Genomic DNA, 20,711 nt, shown 5'->3' on the forward strand with positions numbered 1-20,711 from the left:
AGTTAAGAAAATCAAAACATATTTCATATCATTGTTAGAGGCTAACCTAGCAGCAAGGTCAAGTGCAATGAAGCACTGTAGTGAAATTTAGTTCAGCAGATTGGTTGGTTGGCTGGTTATGAGAAGGGACCAAACTAGATGGTCATCAGTCTCTCCGACATTGGAATAACTAAAACCGATAAAACCTCACACTATAAGAGGGAACTACAATGACCATAAAATTAAAAACGATTGACCGAGAAGGAAGGAAGAAGGCAGAAGAAGAGAGGGAAAGAAAGTGACGAATGACAGGAGCATGAAGGAAGAAGCACAGGTAGACAAGATAGACACCCAGGATAAAACAGACCCCATAAGGAAATGAGTGGGAAGGCAGAGGACGGGGGTGAACCACCAAGCCCAGTCAAAGCCTGTCCAATCGTGGCGAAGGGTGGAGCAAGATGAGGCCTGCCATCCCACCCTTAAAGCGATAAAAACCCTAATCTCGAAGAAACTGTAAAACAAAATCAGCTGCTGAGGCACTGTCAGCTAACACCAGGGGTAGCAAGTCAGGAAAGCTAAGAGTCCGTTGTAGGGTGGTGAAGTTGGGACAGTCCAGTAAGAGGTGAACCACAGTCAACATCGATCCACAACAACATGGAGGTGTGTCCTCACGATGGAGGAGATAACCATGAGTCAGCCAATTATGGCCGATGTGGAACCGGCAAAGGACAACAGAGGCCTTATGAGAGGCCTGTAAGGAAGACTGCCACATAGTTGTAGAATCCTTTATCGACCTGAGCTTGTTCGGCAAAGAAAGAGTGTGCCATTCTGCATTCCAAAGTCCCAAAACCAGACAACATAATGCTGAGAGAAGGTCTATTTCCAGAATGCCAATAGCAAGAGGTGGCCTGTTAGTAGCCAATTTAGCCAGTCGACAGCAAGTTCATTGCCAGGGATCCCAACATGGCCTGGGGTTCAAATGAAAACCACTGAGCATCCATGTTGATGAAGGAGAGAAAGGGAGTCCTGGATAGCTATGACCAACGAGTGGCGAGGGAAGCACTGGCTGATAGCTTGCAAACTGCTCAAGAAGTCACTACAGGTAGTGAAGGACAGTCCTGAGCAGAAGCGGACACGGTCCAGTGCACGCAAGACGGCTACCAATTTGCAGTAAAAACACTAAAGCCATCTGGCAAGGAACGAAGTTCTGTGGGTCTCTCATAGGTGTAAGCATAACCAGTGTGACCAGCAACCATGGAGCCATTAGTATAAATCACTTCTGAACCCTGGAATGAACTGAGGAGATAGTAGAATTGGTGGTGAAGGGCCTCAGAAGGGGCAGAATCCTCTGAATTGATGGAGATATCAAGACAGAGCTGTGGCGGAGACACGCACCACGGAGGGGTATACGTGTGTGAGCCAAGAAAAGTGCTGGAGTTCACAAAAGAGCGACTGAATGCGAGCAGTCATGGTAAGCCCACATTGTGGCCACCACTGTGAGAGGTTGATCTCAGAGTCTGGATAGAGGAAACCAGAATTAGGGTGCAGTGGGGTGCAGCAAATGCGGAGAGAGTAAGGTATCAGCTGTCGTTGGCGCAAAACTCACAGCGGTGGAATCCCCACCTATGCGAGAAGGCTAATCATGGGGCTAGCCCGGAAGGCACCAGTTGCAAGTTGTACCCCACAATGGTGGATGGGGTCTAGTATCTAAATGTTGAAGGTGACGCAGACTCCCATAGTCTAAACGAGACTGGACCAGCGCTTTGTACAATCACAGGAAATAGAGCGGTCTGCACCCCCTGGTGATATTGTATCTAAGAACGTTGAGATGTAACCAGCACGTCCTCTTCAGCTGGTGAAGATGAGGGAGCTGTGCCAACTAGGCACTGAAGACCAGGCCCAAGAAGCAATGGGTGTCCACCACCTCGAGGGACTGGCCATTGAGGAACAGGTCCTGATGGGGATGGACTGTATGGCGACGGCAGAAATGTATGACATGACTTGGCTACCGAAAACTGAAAACATATGGGAGTAAGCCCAAGACTGCGCCCAGTAGATTGCCCCCTGTAGACGGCATTCTGCAGCGACCATGATGGAGGAATTGACGTAGGTAGAAAAATCGTCAGCATAAAAAGAAGGGGACACTGTCAGCCCAGCAGCCGCCACCAGTCCATTAATGGCTATGAGAAAGGGAGGGACACTCACCACGGAACCCTATTTTCTTGCCGATGCAAAATGCTGTAGGAGGAACCAACTTGGACCCAGAAAGAGTGACACAAAAATGTTACAGATAAAAATGGGCAGAGCGCCACGAAGGCCCCATTTGTGAAGGGCGGTGATGATGTGGCGGTGCCAGGTGGTGTCGTAGGCTTTATACAGATCAAAGAAGACTGTAATGAGATGTTGCCGATGGGCGAAAGCTGACCGGATAGAAGACTCCAGGTGGACTAAGTTATCCACCGTAGAGCGGCCACAGCGAAAACCACCTGGAGTTGTTGACAAAAGGTTGCAGGATTTTAGGATCCAAAACAGCCGCAGACTCACCAGTCATTCAAGGAGCTTACAGAGGGTGTTGGTAAGGCTAATTGGACGGTAGCTGTACAACTGAAGAGGAGGCTTCCCAGGCTTCAACACCGGAATAACAATGCTTTCCTCACTCCACAGACAGTTGAAAAGGGTCTGTATACGACAGTGACCAGCCACCGACAAACGTTGGAGCATTTGGTTATGTATCCGATCTGGTCCAGGAGCTGTGTTGGGGCAAAGGGCGAGGGTGGTGGCAAATTCCCACTCGCTAAATGGGGCATTATGAGGCCCCAAGCAGCGAGAAAAGAAAGACAAAGGCAGTCGTTCCGAGTGCCCTTACAGGAGGAGGAGGAACGTGGGTGGATACTGAGTCGATGTAGAGACTTGGGCAAAGTGTTGAGCGAAATGCTCTGCGACAAAGTCCAGATGGGTAAGGACAACACCATGCACAGAAATTCCTGCAATGCCGGTGGGAGGACAATGGCCAATGGGATGGGGGGGGGAGGGGGGAGGGGGGGCGTGCGGTCCTATGGCAACTACAAATCGTCTTCAGCAAATCCGTTTCTGAAATTTGATTAGGTAACGGGCCCGGGAGCGGAATCGTTTAAAGACCAGCAGGAGAGCAGAGAAGGGTGCCACTTAAAGTGTTGAAGAGCACGGCGCGGTCTTTTATGGTTGCAGCAATTTCCTGGGTCTACCAAGGGACCTCCTTCCGACAGGGGAAACCCGAGGAACAAGGGATGGCTGAAACAGATTCGGAAAGAATGGCGGTAGTCAAAGTCTGTGTAGACTCATGAATACTGCTGTGTGGTAGTACAGGGGGGAATGGCAGCAGAGAAGAAGGCACCCCAATCAGCTTTAGAGAAGGCCCACCTGGGAGGGTGGCGGGGCGAGATACACTGAAGGAAGGTCAAAACAATCGGGTAACTATCGCTGTCACACAAGTCATCATGGACACCCCACTGAATGGAGGGAAGAAGGCCGGGACTGCAGATGAAGAGGTCAACGGCAGAGAAAGTGCCGTGTGCCACTCCAAAGTGTGTGGCAGTGCTGGTGTTTCGGAGACAGAGGTCAAGCCCTGCCAGAATAGCTTCAACTGTCCTGCCCAGCGCAGTAGTCGTGTGACTACCGCAAAGAGGGTTGTGGGCATTAAAGTCCCCTAGAAGCAGGAAGGGAGAAGGGAGTTGTTGAAGAAGGGTGGTTAGGGCAAGGGATGTGGGCAGCGTGTCAGGTGGGAGGTAGAGATTGCAGATTGTGATTGGAGTGGCCAGATGGACCCTGACAGTAATTGCTTCCAGAGTGGTATGTAGGGGAACCCATTTACAAACAATGTCCTTGCGGACCAAGGTGCAAACACCAATAGAAACCCACAAGGGGCCAATTCGGTTCAGACAAAGTGTGGAACCCACAAAGGGTGGGTGAGTAAGAATTGACAAAATGGGTCTCCAGGAGAGAAATGCAAGCAGCAGAGTAGGTGGAAAGAAGGGGCTGCAACTCCAGGAGGTGATGCAAATATCCATTACAATTCCACTGGATGATTCTCAAGCTGGAGTCCAAATGGGAAGTGAACAGACCGGAGACGGTCATGCCACTGAGTCGCCATCCGTCACCGATAAGGATTGGGTAATGTTCATATAGGTGGAGACAGACTGTTGGTTCACTGTCTGGAGGAGGGGAAGGCAGCACCTCAGGGGGTACCAGAGGTGCCCTTGGTCTTGTGTTTCTGCTTCTTCTCTTGTAAAGGAAGAGAAGGGCAGACTGCGGCGAGGTCAGGCACGGAATTATACCTGGCAATCTTGGCGCCCACCAGCTGCTGACTGCGCGGCCGATGTGGAGCTACAGGTTGCCTTTCAGGGGGCTGCTGGGAAGAGGAGTCTCAGGAGGGAGCTCCAGCACCTGCGGCTGCCAAAGAAGAGGAGTGCTTCTCTGGCGGGGGAGGGGGAGCAGCACCCGATGGGGTGCGTGTGGGTACTGATGGGGAGGGGGAAGGGGAGTGGGAGAGGGAGGGTGAGGAGGAAGGTGTAGGAGCGAATGGGATGGGGCTGGGAAGAAGAGGGGGTAGGAGGGGGAATTGACGGAACTCAAGCAAAAGTAGAAGGTTTCACATACACCGGGCATACTGGCGAGCGTGGAGGATGCAGCGCATTACAATTTATGCAAACTGGTGCAGGAGCACAGGCACTCCCCTAATGGAGGGGGCACCCACAGTCACCGCAGAGGGGATCATGGGGGTAGCGGGAAAGACGTGTCCAAGACATATGTAAGGTTTTACATCGCACCAATAGACCATCACCTTGACCTTCTCTGGGAGGGAATGCCCCTCTAAGGCCAGGATAAAGGTGCCTGTATCGGTGCGATTGTTTTTAGACCCTCATTGTACATGGCGGATAAATCGAACTCCTCGCTGCTCAAGGTTTGCACGGAGCTCCCCGTGAGTTTGGAGGAGAAGATCCCGGTGGAAAATAATGCCCTGTACCGAGTTCAAAGATTGATGGGGTGCGATGGAGACTGGGATGTCACTGAAATGGTCACAAGCACGCAGGGCTTCAGACTGGGCAGCAGAAGATGGCTTTATGAGCAAAGAACCAGACTGCATTTTACTCAAGGATTCCACTTCGCCATGAGTATCTTCAATCGTCCACACGAAAAAGATGCTTTTGTTGCTTCATGTGCAAGGTGTCCACCCTAGTACCATCCACACCGACCAGGGGCTCGCCCCATGGGTGCCACACAGCCACAGCAAGGGCCGTCTGGCACAGCGGCTATTGCCAGGATTCTGATGCCCAAAAGTGATGACTCATTGGCATATACGAGGCGTTTACAGCTCAGGTACTACCAGTGTGATCCCTGTGTTGTCAGGGGGCTCAGCCAAGTGGGTACTTAACAGCCCCACCACATGGACTGGCTATCGTGCTGGTGACCTAGCAGGAAGGGGGCCAGGGTGTAAGGGGAAAGGGGGAGGGGGGGGGGGAGGAGCCTGCAACATGGAAACTAGGTTGGGAGTTCATCCCCAAATGGCTCACATGGAATGAAAAACGTTGGAAATGGAGGTCAAACCTCAAGGGGAGCAAAGGAATACATAGACAAAACACATGAATTTTTTGATGCTAATAATAATAAGCATATTGAAAAAGATCCAACCAAATAACTTCAAAATTTTTTCGATGTTTAAAAGTATACAACAAGTTGTGTGTGATGTTTAGTGGGTGTGACACTCTGCACAAATGGACCATAAGGAAACAAAGTCAACAAAATGAAGCAGAGTCTCACATATCGACAACATCACATAGGAACGACATAACAAACACAAAAAATGCACTTGAAAATGGGAATCATTTCCTGAAACACATCGTGCAAAAAATAAAGAAAATCGTGACTGGTGGCAGATGAGTTATTTATAAACAAACTTATTATTAAATATAATATTCACTGAATAGAACAACTCAGTTATTTTTATATACAAGATAAACAGAATAGTAGTTAAATATTGGACTGACAGTCTTCTCTCAGACTGTACATGAGAGTCTTTGTCCCAGACGTATCTTCAATCTGTAAGTGCCACAATTCTGAATCCTGAGATTTTACGGTAACGCTCACATGAATCTACCACCATTAAACAGAGACATAAAATAAAACAGCTGCGAGTTTCATGCTACTGCAATTCTGTTACAGTAACTGTTGGCTGGAACCTAACATATTCTAAAGCGATAATATATCTCTGGCCCAGCCAAAACTCTCAATACTCTCTGGATGCAATATATCTTTTCTGTGTAGCTTCCCATATAAATGGAGTATTTCTGGCAATGAAACAAACACATATAAATCATAAAATAAAACTTTACTTACAGGAGTAAATGGTTTGGCATTGGGATTATACACAAACTCCTTTGCGTTCGGGTTTAGTGTAGACTTCTTGAGGGCATTTGACACTTTGTCAGCACTTTCTCCCTGCTCCTTATGTTCTTCCGTCTGCTGTGGCAGCTGCTGTTGCTGCGGTTGCACTGCAGCTGGCTGCTGCTGCTGCTGCTGTGTGGGCAGTGCAGGTGGTTGTTGTTGTTGTTGCTGCTGCTGCTGTTGGGCAGAAGGTGCTGACTGTTGCTGCTGCTGGACGAGAGGCTGCTGCTGTGGCTGTGGTGTCTGAACCTGATGCTGCGGCAATGGTTGGGAAACAGATGATGGTGGAGCAGTAGAATTTTGGTGCTGTTTCCTGTCGGAGCTATCCACTTCAGCCAGTTTGAAGTCTTGTCCAAATTTCTTCAGCTCTGCCAGTTGTTCTTCCCGACCTTCGACAGAAAAAACTAGAAAAACAACTATTCTCTAATTGACTGTTCCACATATTATGCAAAGTTCATGGAAATAAATGTTGCACTACAGCAATGGTCATTAACCTGGTCCCTACCACCCACTTGTGAGCATTCCAACTTTCTTTGCGGATGGTTGGCGGTAGATGGTTGGGGGAGGGGACCAAACAGTGAGGTTATTGGTCCCAAGATCTAAGGTGGCATAAACAAGGGAGGAACCACACAAACAGAATAATAAAGTCAACAGGAAGGGACTATGGGTGTAGAAATAGGTAAAAATAAAAGGGCAGGGGGAAGGGGGGGGAGGGGGGTTTGTGCTTACAGTGAGAGCATGGGTGCCCCAGAAACAGTTAGGTGGTAGAGGTTTTAAAAAGATTTACATCTGTAAACTGAGTATAGCCTCTGGCTTTCCATTCCATGAAAATAAACTACAGCACAGAGAGATATTTAGCTGACAAATCTGCAATTCTAAAATGTATACAATGACAAACACCGATGCCTAGGAAGAGATGGTTCTCAATCCTTCCATATTTTTTATATTTAAAAATCAGTACTCTGCTTTCTACAAGTCATCATTTTAGTCTCTGTTGCTTGGTCTTAACACAGATTTTGTATCCATACTCTGTCCATAATGACTCAACATTTATATTTAGTTTTTCTTACTTTAAGGTAAAAAGCAAACATCAACCTCTGTCCACAAATCAGCACGAATTTAGAAAGCATCGCTCTTACACCCTCAGCTTGCCTCTTTCTCACACAATATCTTGCAAACCAGGAATGAATGGCAGACAGACAGACTCCACATTCCTAGATTTCCAAAAAGCGTTTGACATGGTGCCCCACTGCAGACTGTTAAAGGTAGAAGCATATAGAATAGTTCCCATTTATTTGAATGGTTCAAAAACTACGTACGCAATAGAACCCAGTACATTGTCCTTGACAGTAAGTGTTCAGAGACAAGGGTATCGTCAGCAATACCCAAGGGAAGTGTGAAGGGCCTGTTCTTTTTCTCTTTACATGCAATCAATATGAAAGACAGGGTGAGCAGCAGTCTGCTTTCTGCTGATGACACTGTGGTGTATGGGAAGTTATCGTTTAGTGAATCGGAGGACACACAAGATGACAAAATTTGTAGTTGGTATGATGAATGGAAGCTTGCTCTAAATGTAGAAAAAAAGTAAGCTTAACAACAGAAAGTTACACAAAGAAAATACTGTTGTATATAAGCTTTCAGCCAAAGCCTTCTTCTGAGAAGAAAAATACACACACATTCACATACGTATGACAGAATTTTCATACGGCTGGAATGTTTTTTTATTCTCTTAAGAAGGCTCTGGCCGAAAGCTTATGTACACTAGGCTTTTCTTTGTGCCTGTCTGCAAGTCAATATGACACGTTTACAGTGAGTAGCAACCCACCCTTCTCATGATATTGTTAAAATGTGTTAGACTAAAAGGCTCATTTTTAACAGTTGTTGGGGCAGCACCACAACAACTGTTGGAAACAAGCCTTTTAATCTAACCCAACTGTCACACATTATTACATTTTCCATGTCCAACTTGTCACATAAAAAACTGAAGCATGGCTGCCATTCAAGTTTAGGAATAATTAATTTTTAAAAAATTAAGTAACAGATGGTTCAAGTGATTTGGGAACAAATTTTCTGCGTCGATACGAGAAAAAAATTCTATACTTGTGTCAATATGTAAGCATGTAATAATATTTAACAAAGTTTCATTTAATCAAAATATTAGACTCCATAATTGCATTAGCTGCTAACTAAGGTAACTTGTATACAACAGGGAAATGAAATCTTTTATTCAGTAATCTTCAATATTTACCACGTCCAGCTGGAACCTTGCTTCGTGGCAGTGACCCTTGGGATTGATTAGGAGCTGTGGTTGGCAGAGCTGGTTGTGGCAGCTGCTGCTGTTGCTGCGATACAGAAGAGGGGGCTGTCTGATGATCTGCAATCTGTGGAAAAATATTTCCTTTGCTGATATATTCAAAAGTAATTGTTTTAGACACCAGCCACAAAAAATAACACAAAAAGAAAGATCAACCTGAAGCCAACTGCTGAGCAGTGTATATACAAAAACAACAAGAAATGTCACAAACTTCTGAGCTATCAATTTTCTAAAGCAGCACTAACATACACAACCAGACAATCGCCGAAATCCACCCATTTACAGTGACTATGAAGATGAGTAGTAGTTCCCCTATGCGTACAGAGCTTTCAAGTAATTTTGTCTTAATTTATGTTAGTCCTTTCACACACTATTCCTTCATTCATTATTACATTCTAAGTGTTGTCAGTCAACATTTTTTACTTATTTCAATATTTTATCACTTCTTTTCCCTTTTATTTTGCATTTCTTTCACTTTGACTGCCTTTTATTTCCATCTGCACTCCTGATTTCGCTCAGATTTCTTCAAACGATCAATTTTATTACATTATTAGTACCACACAGAGATTTCAAGCTGAGTTCTTCATCCATTTTTATTTTTATGTAAAACTTTGTTGCATCTTGTAACTTCCACAATTTAAACAGACTTTCTACCATCAATAACCTTTGTCTTTTTCCCATATTCTACATTTCAGCTTCATCGTTTTTCTAATAATTAAATATATAATGATGCTGAAAGATGTTAAATATCATCATCTGCAAGCATGTCAGCCCCCGCCATCTTTCCCCATTGCTACTTACCATACAGCGGAGATGCTGAGTCACTGATAGGAACTACAAAAAGACTGTCAGAAAGTGAGCTTTCAGCCAACAAGACTGGGGGCTCAGCAGCCAGAGAATGTGGTCATGTACATGTGAATTGCCCATGCAATGATTGTGTGTGTGTGTGTGTGTGTGTGTGTGTGTGTGTGTGTGTGTGTGCGCGCGCGCGCGCGCGCGCGCGCGTGCACACAACTCGGCATCTCCACTATATAGTGAGTAGTAATTATCTCCACTTTGGTCTTCACATGATTCTCTCTCTCTCTCTCTCTCTCTCTCTCTCTCTCTCTCTCTCTCTCTCTCTCTCACACACACACACGCACACACACACACACACACATACACACACACTACAGGTGCCTGGAAGAGGATTCTTAAGCAGAAACACTGGACACTTTTTCCCTCACCGTTATACCAAAGCACATAAACATTTTAAGTCTTACATGAAGGGTGGAAAAACAATGGACTGGTTTGAAAAGCATTAGGAACTGTTTCAGAACCTGTTTTATCACAAATAAAGGAAACAGCACAACATTCAAAGTTACTGTGTAGAATAGCTCTGTCAGCTACTGCTTCTGAGTGGAGTTTTTTGAATCCAGAGATTGACAAATGTTACTTGAGTGTAATCTTTAGTTTTCTGTCAATACATGAGAGTTTTGGTCAATAAAGGAGCAGGGACTTCAAAGGACAAAAACAGTTAACAAATAGAAACTATGTTCTGAATCCTAGAGAATCAAACTGTAAAATTCTTCCCTTTTAGTTGAGTTTCAGTCATTTTTGCTACAGTGATGATTAGGGACCTGAAAAATTCATATTTGCAATAAATGCAAATTCTGCATCAAAATATAAAAAAAATGAAATTACCTAATAAATGCTATTTCAGAGCAAATTATATCCAGATGAACTAATTTATTAGAAATAGCTTTATTTGCTGCATATAAATATTGAATATGTTACCTATTTTTGTGTACTGGTATTGCTGATCATCTGACAGCACAATTTGGAAAGATCATGTACACAAGAATGTATGTGAAAAATAAAAAGTGTACAAACACAGTGACACATCTATGCACTTGATGCTCCAGTACCACAATACCTGTGTACAGTAGTATGGTTTCTTATAAGATACACAAAACGTAATGCAACATGTGACACTGTTGTTTGACCCAGCATCTTAGAACAAAGAAAACACACCTATGTCTGCTAGCTAAAGTTGATGAATTGTGGTAATGCCGAAACTTTAATGAGGCAGTTCTCCAGAGATTGGGCCTGAACTACCTCGTTTATGACACTGCCAGGTTCAGCATGGAATTGTGTGGCAGCTGTTACTGAACAGCTTATGTTGTATGTTGCTCATTATCTTGCATTCTTATTTTGAAATGAATGAAGACACTGATCCTGGTTCATCACAGAGTTTGATTGTGACTCTCACAACACCAGAAGGGATTGGCAATCGCAATGACCATGTGTTAGTTCTACTTCCATAGAAAACCTGCAAACTGATATATGCTGGCTGCCCTATGAGAGAGAGACTGGCCTCCTTTCCCTGCCCTCCTCCTCTCCCCTCTGGTAGTATAATTCTAATTTGTTTACACTTTTGGCCAACGAAAGGTTTATAGTGTCTGCGTTCTGCACTATGGCAACTATAAAACAAAACCTGTCAACATACTTCGATCATGCCAAAAGTCTTCAACATGCAAACAGTTATTTTCTGCTCTACTCCTACACTAAATACCTAGTTGGTTCTAATGGCAGATTTATTAAGTATGGGTCGGACAGCTATGAATGCCCAGGAAAATTTGAAATCAATATTCCGCTGACTTTGTAATCATCATACTGGGTGGGAAAAGAAAAACAAATGTTGAGAAACATCTTAATCAGAGAAGTGCTCTGTTCACTGGCTGGAAAATTCCGCTGCTTCTGAATTAAAACAACCATTTGTTTTAAGTTTAAATATAGCCAAAAGGGGAAAACAGGTCCTCAGCAACGATTGAACTTGTATTCAATGAATTGTTTGTACTACTTTGGAAAACAAATTTTATTACTTCCTAAGAGACTTACAGGAAAGGTGATGTATATGTTGTTGTTGTTGTTGTGGTCTTCAGTCCTGAGACAGGTTTGATGCAGCTTTCCATGCTACTCTATCCTGTGCAAGTTTCTTCATCTCCCAGTACCTACTGCAGCCAACATCCTTCTGAATCTCCTTAGTGTACTCATCTCTTGGTCTCCCTCTATAATTTTTACCCTCCACGCTGGTGATCTCTTGAAGCCTCAGAATATGTCCTACCAACCAATCCCTTCTTCTAGTCAAGTTGTGCCACAAACTCCTCTTCTCACCAATTCTATTCAATACTTCCTCGTTAGTTATGTGATCTACCCACCTTATCTTCAGCATTCTTCTGTAGCACCACATTTCGAAAGCTTCTATTCTCTTCTTGTCCAAACTATTTATCGTCCATGTTTCACTTCCATACATGGCTACACTCCATACAAATACTTTCAGAAATGACTTCCTGACACTTAAACCTATACTCCATGTTAACAAATTTCTCTTCTTCAGAAACGCTTTCCTTGCCATTGCCAGTCTACATTTTATATCCTCTCGACTTTGACCATCATCAGTTATTTTGCTCCCCAAATAGCAAAACTCCTTTACTACTTTAAGTGTCTCATTTCCTAATCTAATTCCCTCAGCATCACCCGACTTCATTCGACTACATTCCATTATTCCCGTTTTGCTTTTGTTGATGTTCATCTTATACCCTTCTTTCAAGACACTGTCCATTCCGTGCAACTGCTCTTCCAAGTCCTTTGCTGTCTCTGACAGAATTAAAATGTCATCGGCGAACCTCAAAGTTTTTATTTCTTCTCCATGGATTTTAATACCTACTCCGAATTTTTCTTTTGTTTCCTTTACTGCTTGCTCAATATACAGATTGAATAACGTCGGGGAGAGGCTACAATCCTGTCTCACTCCCTTCCCAACCACTGCTTCCCTTTCATGCCCCTCGACTCTTAAAACTGCCATCTGGTTTCTGTACAAATTGTGAATAGCCTTTCGCTCCCTGTATTTTACCACTGCCACCTTCAGAATTTGAAAGAGTATTGCAGTCAACATTGTAAAAAGCTTTCTCTAAGTCTACAAATGCTAGAAACGTAGGTTTTCTTTTCCTTAATCTAGCTTCTAAGATAAGTCGTAGGGTCAGTATTGCCTCACGTGTTCCAACATTTCTACGGAATCCAAACTGATCTTCCCCGAGGTCGGCTTCTACTATTTTTTCCATTTGTCTGTAAAGAATCCGCATTAGTATTTTGCAGCCGTGACTTATTAAACTGATAGTTCGGTAATTTTCACATCTGTCAACACCTGCTTTCTTTGGGATTGGAATTATTATATTCTTCTTGAAGTCTGAGGGTATTTCGCCTGTCTCATACATTTTGCTCACCAGATGGTAGTTTTGTCATGACTGGCTCTCCGAAGGCCGTCAGTAGTTCTAATGGAATACTGTCTACTCCCAGGGCCTTGTTTCGGCTCAGGTCTTTCACTACTCTGTCAAACTCTTCACGCAGTATCGTATCTCCCATTTCATCTTCATCTACATCCTCTTCCATTTCCATAATATTGTCGTCAAGTACATCGCCATTGTATAGACCCTCTATATACTCCTTCCACCTTTCTGTTTTCCCTTCTTTGCTTAGAACTGGGTTTCCATCAAAGCTCTTGATATTCATGCAAGTGGTTCTCCTCCCTCCAAAGGTCTCTCTAATTTTCATGTAGGCAGTATCTATCTTACCCCTCGTGAGATAAGCCTCTACATCCTTACATTTTAAAATCTGGTTCGTAAATCTTTGTCTCACCATTATATGATCTATCTGAAACCTTTTAGTATCTCCAGGGTTCTTCCATGTATACAACCTTCTATCATGATTCTTAAACCAAGCGTTAGCTATGATTAAGTTGTGCTCTGTGCAAAATTCTACCAGGCGGCTTCCTCTGTCATTTCTTAGCTCCAATCCATATTCACCTACTACGTTTCCTTCTCTCCCTTTTCCTACACTCGAATTCCAGTCACCCATGACTATTAAATTTTCGTCTCCCTTCACTACCTGAATAATTTCTTTTATCTCATCATACATTTCATCAATTTCTTCATCATCTGCAGAGCTAGTTGGCATATAAACTTGTACTACTGTAGTAGGTTTGGGCTTTGTGTTTATCTTGGCCACAATAATGCGTTTACTATGCTGTTTGTAGTAGCTTAACCACACTCCTATTTTTTTTTTATTCATTATTAAACCTACTCCTGCATTACCCCTATTCGATTTTGTGTTTATAACCCTGCATTCAACTGACCAAAAGTCTTGTTCCTCCTGCCACCGAACTTCACTAATTCCCACTATATCTAACTTTAATCTATCCATTTCCCTTTTTTAATTTTCTAACCTACCTGCCCGATTAAGGGATCTGACATTCCACACTCCGACCCGTAGAACGCCAGTTTTCTTTCTCCTGATAACATCCTCTTGAGTAGTCCCCGCCCGGAGATCCGAATGGGGGACTATTTTACCTCCGGAATATTTTACCCAAGAGAATACCATCATTTAATCATACAGTAAAGCTGTATGCCCTCGGGAAAAATTACGGCTGTAGTTTCCCCTTGCTTTCAGCCATTCGCAGTACCAAAACAGCAAGGCCGTTTTGGTTAGTGTTACAAGGCCAGATCAGTCAATCATCCAGACTGTTGCCCCTGCAACTACTGAAAAGGCTGCTGCCCCTCTTCAGGAACCACACGTTTGTCTGGCCTCTTAACAGATACCCCTCCGTCTTGGTTGCACCTACGGTACGGCTATCTGTATCGTTGAGGCACGCAAGCCTCCCCACCAACGGCAAGGTCCATGGTTCTTCGGAGGGGGGGGGGGGGGGGGTGATGTATGGTAACAACTCCTAAGCTGACCACAGAAGGGAACCTGGCCACATGTTGTTGTGGTTGATTGCCACACACATCGAGAAGGGGGCATACTAATCACAAAAAACCATGAGAATGCAGTTTAAAAGATTCAATAATCAACAAATTTAAAATATTTAAATATTCGCCACTTTATGGACTTTACTGAAGTAGAGGATATTAAGCCAATTTTTATATTTTTTTAGAAGGCAACACAGTACGCTAAAACAGAATAAAGAAAGCCTGAAAACATTTTAGTGTATGTTTTTTGTGTGTATATTTTAGATTAAGTAATGTATCCACAGTTGGTAGGGCCAAGATCCACAGTTGGTAGGGCCAAGACCGAGACTTATCAACTGCACTATCACCTTGCTACATTCTTTCTGTGAAATTGTACTGTGTACGTAGTTTTCATTGTTACTGATGACTTTTTCTAGACCAAGCTTGCCAGGAGTTTTTGTTATGGAAGTAACCAAGCAAAATCTATTCAGCGATCAGCTTCACACACAGCTTGAGCCCATTTCTACTTGATCTTACTCCTTCCCTTTGTCTTTCTGTGTAATTCCAGCACCATTCTGTTATGGTATTGTACGATACAAGATAGGGCTGAGTACGGAAGTTTTACGGGAATCATCAAATCCACCAAAGTTACAATTTTCGGCTTATTCACCTACTTTGTGCCACACTTCAGCAACACAGCCAGCAAAAAAGGCACTTGTTCATGGCGAACTCAATGGATATTATGTAATACTCAGGCAGATGGGCATAATATTCATGCAAATCATGACTTCGATGCCAGAAATAAAATACAAAGTATCAGATTTTGCTAAAGCATATGGTTTCAATATTTGGAATCCATTTTCCAAGAAACCTTCCTCCCTATCATACAAAAGTAGAAGCCATAAAAACCAGATTGATCATATATTACTGTAGAAAGATGACTTTCAAATTGTTACTAGAAGACCATGTCTCACATCACTAACTGCTAGTTGCCAACTTTAAAATCAGAGGTTACAAGAGAAAATAGGGCACAATGCGTGCTTCGAAAACTTAACCTTCATGAGAATAAAAAGTTGGGAGATGAAGTTGCATTTCTGTTAATCAGCCTCGCTGTCAGTCAGCACTGTACACATCAAATATTGTTGCAGTGAAGACTATGCTTTATGTTACAATATTTGGCTGCAAACAAACAAAAAACACTACCGATTGGTGCTGTGGTGACACGAACATCAGGCACCAACAGACCAGATCCAGCAGCAACTCAAACTCGTGAGCCACATCACCAGACCACCAGAGGGTGGCAACAGGGGCTGGATCTGCATACAGACGTGTACACAGCTGCAACTTGTGTACACAGGCCAAACTATCTCCTACTGCTGCAAAAATCAACTGCAGCCAATCACACATTGGGAATCACTCTGCGAGGCAATTATTTAGGCTTGCGCACTGGCTTCAGAGGCCACTTCCAGTGCAATGAGCAGCTCTGGAGAGATTTCACGATGACATCACTCAACATGAATGTCTCTCCACTCTGCACATCACCAAGGAATTAGACTTTGTCAATGTAATGGTGTATTGCTGGGAGGCCTTGATATACTCTCTGCTTCTTCACCGCTTTGACAGTGTCGGACTTGGTGCTGGTAATATTTGTCCAAACAGTTTCTTTGGTTCTCTCATTGGGACTTTAGTGAAATACGACCCCACAAAATTCCAAATGTTGTGATTGCTTTACAACTTTTGGACTTTAATGTCTGCCTAGGACTCCACACTTTAAGTTCTGGTTCCTATTTCAAAACTTAAGTTTGTTCAAGTAATCGAGAAACTTTATGTTATACTTCAGATTCTGACCAAATTAAACTTATGAACTTTGATTTTGTGGAACTCTTTATTGTCAGTCACTCACTGCAAGAAGACTCGAGTTTGTTTCTGTGGAAGTTACTGATTGTGCTATATAGATTCATTGGCATTACCTGTGTGACATACTTTGCAATAAAATTTTTAATGGTGTGTGTGATATATTTTAGTGTGATATTTCCATTGGGACAGGACACATCAATTGGAAAGATCAGAGACATGAAAATATTCATGCCAAACAAACAATGGAACCAATTTACAAAGTGCTTACGGACATGAGAACTATAAAACAGCTCAAACAAAATAAGAAGACAGTACTGTTAAGACAAATGCACAACACTTTTAAAGAAACTTATGTTTAGTTAGAAACAAAGATTAGTGAAAGTCTGTACACCAACTTACACAAATGCCAGCACAAACACGTCCAATGACTATAAGACAATGATGATAAGAAGAAGGAGGAGGAGGAGGAGGAGGAGGAGGAGGAGGAGGGAGGGAGGGTGGGAGGGAGGGAGGGAGGGGGAAGATTCTGTGATCACAAGCCAACAACTGTCACACTCCCAGAACTACAATTATGGCATAAAGAAGGAATGATCAGAATAATGTCAACACACACACACACACACACACACACACACACACACACACACACACACACACACACACACACCACTACTACTAGAAAGTCTCAGCTTAATATAGCTACACCGCTAAAAAGATAGTGACATTAAACAGCAGTAAGATCTTGTTCCATAAGCTTTTCTTTTGGTCTTAATGTTCAGTCAGTGATCAAGCACACAGCCAAGTTATCATTAATCCTTTTTTCAAGTACTCAACTGAAAACCTTCCAGCCACTGCAATAGAACATAATGACAAACTTCCAAATCAAATGTGTGTTTAAAGTTTTAATGGTAAAATCTTAAGTGACTGCTACCAACTCCACAGACTTCAGCACATCAACTTCCAATAGACTACAAGTTTCTAGCCAATACCAAGCCCAGCGTGTGCTGACAAAAGAAGAGCATTACAACTATGGCTTTGGAATCAACAATCTTGTAGATAAATTAACTGCTGCTGGGTATGTTTGTCATTTCTTTGTAGACACAAACTACCCCACCATACATCATCCCTATCACTCATCTGTTGGCACTCCTAAGGGTGTGTAGCAATCCAGCTGTTGAGAGATTACATGTATTTTAACATGAAGCACTAGCAATACATGATAAAATTCAGTCTACATTTATCAGATTCACAAGCGGTCTTTGGCATTCAATGTCAATTTTACATGACTCACATCTGGATGTGTCTCAGGTATTTTAAGACAATCTGCACTGGCGCATTGCTTCAGATTCCATGTTAAGTAGGGGTTAATTACAAGTAACTCTGCCAAAGGCCTTGCTGCAGTGGTAATGCTGATTCCCATCAGATCACCAAAGTTAACTGATGTCGGCATTGGCTAGCACTGGGATGGGCCACTGTCCAGGTCTGCCGAATGTAGCTGGCAAGTGGGGTGCATTCAGGCCTCATGTGGCCAATTGAGGAGCTACTTGATTCAGAAGTAGTGTTTCCGGTCATGAAAACTGACAACGGCCAGGAGAGTGGTGCGCTGACCACATACCCTTCCATATCAGCATCTAATCTATTGACACCTGTAAGCTGTGGATGACACAGCAGTCAGTCGGTGCTGCTGGGCCCTCTGAAGCCTGTTCAGATGGAGAGGGTAAATTACTGTTGCGAGTCTTCTCAAATTAAACAAGGCCATAAAATCTTTACTGGGCCACATCTATTATGGTACACGACTCTTTGGGCTGTGTTTCTTGAAGCTTTCCTGGCCTTGCCGCAGTGGTAACACCGGTTCCAGTCAGATCACTGAATTTAAGCACCGTCAGGCTGGGCTAGCACTTGGATGGGTGACCATCCCCGTCTGCCGAGCACTGTTGGAAAGCGGGGTGCCCTCAGCCCTTGTGAGGCAAGAAGTAGCGGCTCTGGTCTCATAAACTGACATATGACCAGGAGAGCAGTGTGCTTGACCACATGCCCCTCCAACTCTGCATCCAGTGACGCCTGCGGACTGAGGATGACACAGAGGCAGGTTGGTACCGAGGCCTTCCAAGGCCTGTTTGGACGGAGTTATTTATTTCTTGGGAGTGCATCCAGGATATTATTAATTATTGTACCAATATTTCAGCTGTTTTACTCTCAGATGTGTAAAGTCTTATCTATGACTAACGTTCATTGCCAACAGTGTTATCTATGATGCATGCTAGTTTGCTCCACAGTATAAAGTGCTTTAAAAAAAACTTGAAAGTGCTCACCTTGAGAATCGTTGAAAGGTTGTCAAATGGAATATCGTTACAAGAGTTAATAATAATCTGGACGCTTGCCTGAAAAATAATGGTAGCTCTTGGGTTGGTTCTCATTTTACATTTTTACTCTGCAAGTAACAGGAATAATACAGACGAGTTTCATGGAATTTTACCAATAGAGACTGAGTGCTTCCAACACCAACCACTATCCTGCAGAAGTAGTATGACTTAAGTCTCTCCTGACAGTTTGTAAGTGCCAAACAAATTACCAGCCTGGCAGCAAACACACGAGAAACAAACAAAATACCTCATGACGTGAAAGAGTACAGAAGCTCTTACCTTCTTCAGTTCATACTAGCTTTTGAAAATATCTATAATAGGAGAGTGATTTAGTTGACATGGGTAACTTGCAGCATTACTTGACAGTTTAACTACAAGGGAAATTATGTCTTCATTATAATGAAACTTTTTGACACAGCAGTGTAACTGAACAACATTCATTCTTCAAATAGATCATTGAGATTATACACAAACCACAACACAATAACTGGATATTATCAGCACGAGTAACCCATCAAAGATAATTCTGTCTCCACTCATTTTGGCCACTGTATAGAACTCTCCTCATCTAAAGTTATAAATTATTTCTCCTTTCACTGCCTGTTCTACTTCTGTTACCCACTTCTGCTCTCTTGGCTGGAAAAACAAAAACATCTGGACAAAATCCTGAACCCAAAGAATTAAGAAATAGTGATCAACATAGCAGCCAAGAAAGTAGTGTTCAAGTGTGTGTGTGTGTGTGTGTGTGTGTGTGTGTGTGTGTGTGTGTGTGTGTGTGTGTGTGTGTCAAACACACACTTATCAAACTAAGAGCAAAATCTTGAAACTGTAATATTTCTTATCAGTTTAGTGCACTGCATGCTACCCCATCATCTAAGGTAAAAATTATCTTACCAGATTTTTGATACATAGTACTTTATAATAAGTAAAAGGCATATACATATGTTCAAGTAACACTACACTAAAATTAATTTTGTAGAATCTAGAAATGGCACAAGAGGTGCTGAATCAACAATATTTTATCACGCGGCTGTTTTCGGAACAAAGTTCAATCATCTGAAATAAAAATATCAAATCGCTTATCCTCACCCCCACTGCTGCCATGGAATGAAAGTTCTGTATCAGCAGAGTAAAAAGAGGACATAAATTCCACAAAAGCCATTCCCGCATGTGCCAAATCATGGCTAGTAAGTATTTACTATTGCACAGTTTTCCTATCAAGTGTTCCCAGTCAGGTGATACGAGGGGAATGGTTTTTATGGAATTTATGTCCCCATTTTTATTCCATTGACACAGAACTTCTGTTCCATGACAACAGTGGGGGGTGAGGATAACCTCATATGGTTAAGTGATATTTTTTAAACCACATGATGGAACTTTAAGTGTTCTGAAATTATGTATGCAATAAAATATTGTTGATTCAGCAGCCGCTGGGCAGTTTCTTCATTTTACAAAATTGACTTTTGTAGTTGCAGCTGCCCCATAAGATGCCCCCTTTGTACTAAAATTAATGGTACACAATATATAATAGTGTCTGTAAAACACACACACACACACACACACACACACACACACACACAGACTTCCTTCTCAGCCCCTCTCCCTCTGAATACTAGCTGATATCAAGAAAAACATAAAATCCAAAACCGATTTGTGTTCCCTGTTAACTTGGCACAATTTCAACTATTAAATTTCCTTGAATCTATAGAATGCTTAATAGCTTCACATTCTACTTTCATGAAACATTTAAATAATAAAGCAAAATAACAGTAAACTTAAAGTATATAATTAAAACACTGATCAACCAAAACCCTATGAGCATCATCTTAATAATGTACTAGCTCAACTTTGGAGTGCAATACAGCAGCATTATTGCATGGTATGAATTCACAAGTCCTTGATAGATTTCTAAAGCTATGTAGCATCAGATGTCTCCGCACAGATCACACTATTCCTATAAATTACAGGTTGCTGGTTTGTCGAAGTGGAGCTGGCATCCAATAGCATCCCAAG

At 42.8% G+C, this 20,711-nt stretch overlaps 1 protein-coding gene across 1 annotated transcript in view; it reads right to left on the reverse strand.

The window, feature by feature from the left end:
- The window catches only part of LOC126203714 (ataxin-2), a 126,043-nt gene that overhangs the window by 67,398 nt on the left and 37,934 nt on the right, over nt 1-20,711 (reverse strand). The window contains exons 8-9 of the mRNA XM_049938089.1: nt 8,648-8,780; nt 6,352-6,788 (exon numbers count right to left, since the gene is read on the reverse strand). Coding sequence (XP_049794046.1) covers nt 6,352-6,788; nt 8,648-8,780 — 570 coding nt within the window. The remainder of the gene's footprint in view (nt 1-6,351; nt 6,789-8,647; nt 8,781-20,711) is intronic.

This window comes from Schistocerca nitens, chromosome 9 (assembly GCF_023898315.1).
Source record: "Schistocerca nitens isolate TAMUIC-IGC-003100 chromosome 9, iqSchNite1.1, whole genome shotgun sequence".
Taxonomy (NCBI): domain Eukaryota; kingdom Metazoa; phylum Arthropoda; class Insecta; order Orthoptera; family Acrididae; genus Schistocerca; species Schistocerca nitens.